This window comes from Vigna radiata, chromosome 7 (genome assembly GCF_000741045.1).
Source record: "Vigna radiata var. radiata cultivar VC1973A chromosome 7, Vradiata_ver6, whole genome shotgun sequence".
Classification (NCBI taxonomy): domain Eukaryota; kingdom Viridiplantae; phylum Streptophyta; class Magnoliopsida; order Fabales; family Fabaceae; genus Vigna; species Vigna radiata.
In genome coordinates this window covers 21,987,205-21,995,532 of record NC_028357.1, presented here as the reverse complement: position 1 = coordinate 21,995,532, position 8,328 = coordinate 21,987,205, and the positions used below count along the sequence as shown (strand labels likewise).

At 33.1% G+C, this 8,328-nt stretch overlaps 1 protein-coding gene across 1 annotated transcript; it reads left to right on the top strand.

Annotated features, from left to right (window-relative positions):
* Positions 1-613: 613 nt before the first annotated feature.
* Positions 614-8,002, top strand: LOC106766181 (probable inositol transporter 2; the record flags this gene model as incomplete). Its single annotated transcript, XM_014650930.2, has 6 exons — positions 614-770; positions 948-1,018; positions 5,740-6,075; positions 6,410-6,517; positions 6,619-7,209; positions 7,405-8,002. Coding segments are annotated over 6 exons (1,734 nt in total), but the record flags the coding sequence as incomplete, so codon positions are not given.
* Between the last annotated feature and the right edge of the window lie 326 nt (positions 8,003-8,328).

Here is an 8,328-nt window from a genome sequence, read left to right as displayed (position 1 = left end):
CCAAAAATCCAAGAACCGACAAAGAAAACAAAAACCCCAAACCAAAAACCCAATACCCTAACGAAACGAATGGAAACCAACACCCAAACCAACAACATCAATGAAAAGCAACACGAAACGAAAAACCTAATACCCAACATGAAACAAAAGGGTCCAATAATGCATTTACCATGCTCCAACAAAGCTGTTGTCTGGGATTTCCCATTTCGACCAAACTGCGACAACGGAAAACCAACTTCAAACACCTACAATGAGAGTGAGAACGAGAACGAAAATGCAAAGGGAGGAGTTTTTTTGTGAAAATGAAGAGAGAATCTTCGATTTCTAATGAAACAGAGCAAGGATAGAGATGAAAATGCAATATTCTGAAACCATTTACACTTTCGAGAACAAGTTTGTATTAAAAAATCAAAAATTAAAAACCACCAACGAGAACTTGACATGTAGCGTTGTAAAATGAGTGTTAAAAAATGGGTATCAAAACGGGACCCTTCTATAAACAGAGTGCTTCCCTCACTTACTCTCATCCCTCTCACTTTTTTCACTCTTTTTCTCTGTTTGTTTTTGTTCATAACTCTTTCTCTCTGTTTGTCTTTGTTCATAACTCTTTCTCTCTGTGTTCATAACCACCGTTTCCGATGGAGGAGGAGTACCAGATGCTGATGTCTCTGCCTTCAGAGAATGTCTCTCCCTCTCATGGAAGAATCCCTATATTCTTCAGCTCGCTTTCTCTGCAGGAATTGGTGGTCTTCTTTTCGGCTACGACACCGGTAATAAGTCAAATCAATTCAAACATTGTTCTCTTTTTTTTCTACTGTAGTTTTCTCATGATCAATTGTTTTTTCTCGTAATTATTTGTTGAAATTTCATCAAAACAAGTGTCATTGTTTGCTTTTATGTCTTTGGTTTCGAGTTCGCGATTGATCGCTTGGTGTATGTTTCCGCAGGGGTCATATCCGGTGCTCTTCTGTATATTAGGGATGATTTCAAAGATGTCGATAGGAAGACTTGGCTTCAGGTAATTGAATGCATGATACTTACCACACCAAAGAGCCAAAATCATGAAATAAAAATGAAAACTGTCTTTCATTCAATTAAACTAAACCTACATGAATTCCTCTGTTTTTATTTAATGGAAGTTAATGTCCTCATCCATTTTTTCTGTTACAACAAGCAAAGCTGCACGCAGAAACACGCGCATATGGTTTAGTGCATCATAATATCTCTATCCTTTGTCACGTTTTCGAGGATTTTGTAATCCATTCAGTAATTGTGTGTTTGGTTTGGAGAGAAGAAAAATGTGGGAGGGAAAATAACAAAAAGAAAAGATAGTAATCAGAATATCAGAATATAAACAATTATAATACACCTTTTTTCTTTATAAAAATTATTCAAGGTTTTTTAATTTAAACTATTTCTTAATTTAATTAAAAATGAATTATCTATAATATTTCTTTCAATTTTTTATTCTAATATATGTTCGTGTTTTATTAGATTTTATATTAGTTATTAAAAAATATGTTATTTTGAATTTAAAAATTAAAAACAAAAAAAGAATAACTTTTATAAATTAAGGATATAATTAAAAAAATTGTTATTTCGAAATTTAAATTATAACAAACGAAAAGGAATAACTTTAGTTTCAAAGAATTGACTTTTGAAAAAGGAAGGAGGAGGTATCTAAGAAATAAATAATACATATATTTACTCATTATTTCTCTACATCACACAATATTATTTTTATTTCATTTTTTATCGTGTTTTTCTATAAAATAGAATATTGATTGACAAGTCATTGTTTTAAAAAAACTGTTTATTTATTTTTTCATTGTGTTTCCTTTTCATGTTATAGTTATAAATTTTATTTAGAATTTATTTTAAGGATTTGATGTATTACTTAAAGTATTTTTTATGATTTTTTGTTTGATTTTACGATTTGGGTATATTACGTCAGTTTGTTATGTTCTGCATATTTCCTCGAAGTTCACAAGAAACGCGGTACTGAACTTATTACTTTTAGTCGGTAATTTATTACCACGTTTCACTCTTACTTTTTTTTTAGGCTAACGATACTTTCACATTTAAAAAGTGATAAATTTTTGACATTATTGCGTCTTTATATTGATCCATCTGTGAAATAAAAAAAAAAAAAACAAAATGACAAGAAAATTAGTGGAGAGAGGGGTCTCAAGGTGTGTTTAAGTATTTTAAATCAAAATCTGATTTTTACATTTGAGATTGAAAACTTTAGAGAGAGAAGCACTTCAGGCTAGTGAAAAGAGCTCGACGGAATTTTTATTGTCACTTACAAACCTGCGCCGTTCAATGTTAACTAGAGGACATTTTGTCGTTGTACCGTTGATTGGAATGTGTCCAGCCACCGAAAACGGTATCCTGTGAAGAGGTTTTAGAGTTCGAGTGACTTCCCACCGCTCATCGGAAGCACGTTGCCATTGACCGTCTATCGGAGCACTTTCCGACACTGTTGGACTATTTGGAAACTGTCTAGGCCACTGAAAGCTGTCTCCATGACTAAGGAACAATTCCTTTTAAAACTCAATATGCAAAATCAAACCTAGGAGTAGAGGCCAAATAAAGTGGGTAGTTCAAGCAAAGTTTTTGCACACAGGGGTCAACTGTGAAAATGACCTTGATTTTTAATTAAACCAACTTTTTTTAAGACTTATTGGATATAGAAGTGTTGTGCAGCCATTGATGATAATTTTTATTTAACATAATTGGTAAAAAATTAAATGCGAAGTTCAAAATAAGTGCCCCATTCAAAGTTGACCTTTTCGTGCAAATACTCAGTCTAAACTATCCACTTATTTTGCCTTTGCTACCAGTTCTGTTTCTCCACCATCACTTTTTAAAAGAATGTTTCCTTGGGGATGAATTTTGATATAAATGTGTTAATAAATGATAGATAATCATTTTTATTTAACATAATTGGTAAAAAATTAAATAGGAAGTTCAAAATAAGTGCTAGATTCATAGATGAACTCCTTGTGCAAAAACTCAACCTAAACTACCCACTTATTTTGTCTTTACTACCAGTTCTGTTTTTGCACCATCACTTTTAAAAAATATATTTTGTTGGGGATGAACTTGGATATAAATGTGTTAATAAATGACAGATAATCATTATTATTTAATATAATTGGTAAAACATTAAATGTGCACTTCAAAATAAGTGACAGATTCAAAGATGATTTCCTCGTGCAAAAACTCAGCCTAAACTACTTACTTATTTTGCCTCTGCTACCAGACCTCTTTCTGCACTATCACTTTTAAAAAAAATGTTTCCTTGGATATAAACTTGGATATAAATGTGTTAATAAATGACAAATAATCATTATTATTTAATATAATTGGTAAAAAATTAAATGTGCAGTTCAAAATAAGTGCTAGATTCAAAGATGACCTCCTCGTGCAAAAACTCAGCCTAAACTATCCATTTATTTGGCGTTTGCTCCCAAGCCTCTTTTTGCACATTGTGTTTTAAAAGGAATTGTTCATTGGCTATGAAGATCCATATACTTGTGATCATCAATGGCTGAACAACACTTCTATATCCAATAAGTCTTAAAAAAAGTTGGTTCAATAAAAAATCAAGGTCATTTTCATACTTGACTCTTGTATGCAGAAACTTTGCCTGAACTATCCACTTATTTGGCCTCTGCTCTCAGGTCTGATTCTGCACATTGAGTTTTAAAAGGAATTGTTCCTTGGCCATGGAGACAACTTCCGGTGGCCTAGGCAGTTTCCAAACGGTCCAACAGCCGGAAACTGCTCTAGTGGACGATCAATGGCAACACGCTTCCGATGAGCAGTGGGAAGTCACTCGAACTCCAAAGCCTCTTCACAGGACACCGTTTTTTGTGGTTGGGCACGTTCCTATCGACGGTACAACAACGGAATGTCCTCCAGTTAATATTGAACGACGCAGGTTTGCAAGTGAACTTTAAAACTCCTCGAACTCTTCTAGCTGGCCTAGGATGCTTCTCTCTCTAGGGTTTTCAATCTCAAATGTAGAAATCAAATTTTGATTTAAAAGACGGAAACGCGCCTTGAAACCCCTCTTCCCACTAATTTCTATGTCATTCTTTTCTTTTTCTTTATTTCACAAATGGACCAATACAAAGACGATACGTGACAGTGTAAAAAATTTGTTAGTTTTTGAGTTTCAAAGTATCATTACCCATTTTTTTTACTCTTAAATTACTGTTGATGTTACAAAATACGAGAGATCATTTACTGTGGTGATTGTTCACTTTGAAAGAAAATTTTAACAACTTTTTTGTAACAGATAATAGATTATGTACTACAATTTTATTGATTCATATATTTAAAATAGACTAATCACAAGTAATTATATAAGTGATTGTAAAAAAATTATCAGAAAAAATTGTTAAAAGTATATTTTTCTTCAAAAAATTTGAATATAAATTAGTGACAGAAAAAAATTGTAATATTTTATGAATCAATTAATCTTATTTTTAAATATTTATTGCTTTTATATATTTTACAGAACATCTGTTTTTTTTTCCTCTTTTTCAGATTTGAAAACAGTCCATTTTTTGGCTATTAACTCCTGATTTTTCTTTGTTTCTAAAACTTTTGTTTTTGAGATATTTTTAGAATTTTTTTTCTCCTGATATTGTTTTTCTTTTAATTTTATCTTTATCACTGAAAAAGATTGTAAGCTTTTTCAACGGATATGCGTTCCAAAATAAAATGACGTTCAACTTAAAAAAATAAAAAGAACTTTTTAAATAATTGTATTTTTAATTTGATTTCAGTTTAATTAGATGGGAATAGCGTGACGAATAAACAAAAGTAAAAGAAATTGTGATTGAAAATCAAAGTCTTTACGAAGTCTCACGGCTGATAGCCTTATTCTTAAGCACATAAATTAATGGATGTTTTACATCATAAAAAATGTAGTAAAATCTTAATGTTTTTTGTTTTTTTTTTTGTTTTTTTTCTTCCCTTTCTGGGAGGAAGGTTAAATTAAAGGTAAAAATATATATAAGAAGAAAAAAATGTGATAGAAGAGAAAATCTCTTTAATTGGAAAAAGGGTTCGTGACTTTCTTTTTCCCACTTTTGGAGAAGAGTTGGGATTCTTGAGAATATATTTTTACTTTAAGTACCTTAACTACATTTGCAATTCATTATTATTCATAATGGGATAATGTTATTCATGATAATATTTTATTTTAAAAATATATTTCTCTTATATAATATATTAATTTTAATTAAAATTAACTAGTTTTTCTAATTAATCCAAAAGTTAATTAGTTTTATCTGATTTCAATCTTTTTTAATCTCACGTGATATAATTTTTTTTACCCACAATTGAATCTAGAATTTCTCACCCTCTCTTTTAAATATCCCAATATTAATTAGTGGGAGAGTTGAATCTGAAATCTTTATCTCATCTTATAACTCTTTCATATAATTTTTTAAACGGTTAAAATTAGTTTTGTCAAAGGTTGGCATAGTTAATTATCATGGGTCATAACCCCGCATTTTCCTTTATTTTCTAGGTTTGAAGCGCAAGTTCTTGCAATTATCATAGGATAACGAACTAGCTAGTTGTACAAATTTGTGAAACAGTGCAGGGCCTTCTTTCAATGTTGAGATTTGAATTAAAAACATTTATCATGATTGTGCAAATTAATTGTTATGGTGGAATCATGTTCAAACAGTATTTTGATACTAGTAAAAATTCCAGGAAGCTATAGTGAGTACAGCAATTGCTGGTGCAATTATAGGTGCTGCAGTCGGTGGATGGATGAACGATCGTTTCGGAAGAAGGAAAGCAATCCTATTAGCTGATGCTCTCTTTTTGGTTGGGTCAGTTATCATGGCTGCTGCTACTAAGTCTCCTATTCTCATCGTGGGTCGAGTTTTTGTTGGCCTCGGCGTTGGAATGGCTTCAATGGCATCTCCTCTGTACATTTCTGAGACTTCCCCCGCCAGGGTTCGCGGAGCCCTTGTAGCTCTCAACAGTTGCCTCATCACTGGTGGACAATTTCTTTCCTACCTCATCAACTTGGCTTTCACTAAGGTCAGCTAAATCTTCTGTTTTAATACTACTTGCTTTTTTGCTATATTGCATAAAAGATACCATTCTACAAGAAATTTTATAGTGTTGCGATGGAAAAATAAAACTGGTGAAGTTTATCATATATAATATAACTTTTTAAATAATTATTATAGAAGTATAGATCTGTCTTACATGGTGAAAACAAAACTTATTTTCTCATACTAAAAACGGAATTGCATAATATCTGTAGTTTACGCTGTCTTAGTCGCATTATATCCATGTTGTGTGTCGTTGAATTTCTATATGACATTGCTTTCTGTAAACGTGAAAAGAGTCTTGTTAATTTTTTATTCAGGCTCCGGGTACATGGAGGTGGATGCTTGGAGTGGCTGCTCTACCTGCTGTAATACAAGCGGTGTTAATGTTTACACTCCCGGAATCACCACGTTGGTTGTTCAGAAAGGTTTAATCATCGTTAATACATTTTTTTAAGACTTTACTCTTTCTCTGTGATAATTGTATCTTTCTATGGGCTTATATGTCTTTTTATTATGTAACCTACAGGGAAGGGAAGAGGAAGCAAAAGTAATATTAAGGAAAATTTATCCATCTAGTGATGTGGAAGCTGAAATTCAAGCTTTGCGGGATTCAGTTGCATTGGAAATGAAGGAAGTAGATCCTCCAAACAAAATCAGCATAATCAAACTGTTGAAAACAAAATCAGTGAGGAGAGGTTTGTGTGCTGGAATGGGACTTCTATTCTTAACACAATTTACAGGTATCAACACTGTCATGTACTACAGTCCCACAACTGTTCAGTTGGCTGGTTTTGCATCCAACCAGACTGCACTTCTTCTGTCCCTGATCACTTCTGGGCTGAATGCATTCGGTTCAATCGTGAGCATATACTTCATTGACAAGACTGGACGAAAGAAACTTGCCTTGTTGAGTTTGTGTGGCTGTGTTTTATCCTTGGCCCTTTTAACCGCCACTTTCCGCCAGACTGAAACTCATTCTCCAATGATTAGTTCTATTGAGACCTCTTACTTCAACAACACCTGTTCTGGTTTTAGCAAAGCTGTGAATCCTATTGAATGGGACTGCATGAAGTGTCTAAAGGCACAATGTGGCTTTTGTGCATCCGGCTCTAACAAAGTAAGTCAAATGCTAACCACAGTATATAAGTTGGTATAGATCTAAATCTCATATATAAGTCGGTAGGTCTAACTCTTAAAGTTTTTTTCGAGTACCAATTGAAACCTACTTTTAATACAATGTCTCTCCATACCTTTTTAATTTCTCTCTATATATGGTTGTTCTTATACTGGTGTGTTTTATATGTGAATGCAGCTCTTACCTGGGGCATGTTTGAGTCCTGATGAAGCCCCAAAGGCTCTTTGTCTCAAAGATCATAGAGCATGGTACACAAAAGGGTGTCCTAGCAAAATGGGTTGGCTTGCAATAATGGGACTTGCACTGTATATCATATTCTTCTCACCAGGGATGGGAACTGTTCCATGGGTTGTGAATTCAGAAATCTATCCTCTAAGGTGCCGTGGAATATGTGGTGGAATTGCTTCTACGACATGTTGGGTTTCCAATCTGGTTGTTTCCCAGACCTTTTTAACTTTGACCGTGGCTATTGGGACAGCATGGACATTCATGCTATTTGGAGTGGTTGCCCTCGTTGGAATTTTCTTCGTTCTCATTTTCGTGCCAGAAACCAAAGGAGTTCCGATGGAAGAAGTTGAGCAGATGTTGGAGGAAAGAGCTGTGCATCTTAAGTTTTGGCAGAGGAGAAGTGCTCCTCAAAAGGGTTGATTAAGTTTATTTTGTTTAAAAAATAAGTTTTATGTTTCAAAAGAACAATTAGTATCAGAGCTGCTGCAATAGAATGATTAGCATGAAAGAATAAACTAAGAAGAGGTGAATTGGTTATTGTTTAAAATGTGTGTCTTTTTAATTTTCTCCTCAATTTTCTTACTTAGCAAATAATAGTTATAAATAACGAGAGTAAAGTAGAGGGAAGTTTGTACAAATAGATTTTATACTGGTTCGGATCTTACCAATCCTACGTCTAGTTTCTAATCCAAACAGATTAACTTTCCACTATCACAAAACAATTACAAATAATAATCACACAGAAAAACAATTTGTAAAAGTTTCGAAAACACCTCTCTTGAAACCACAAGAGATGAACCTGCACCTTCTTTGAATATTCACAAAGGATGAATTACCTCCTTCGAATACTTCACGAAGGATGAGCCTCTTCCA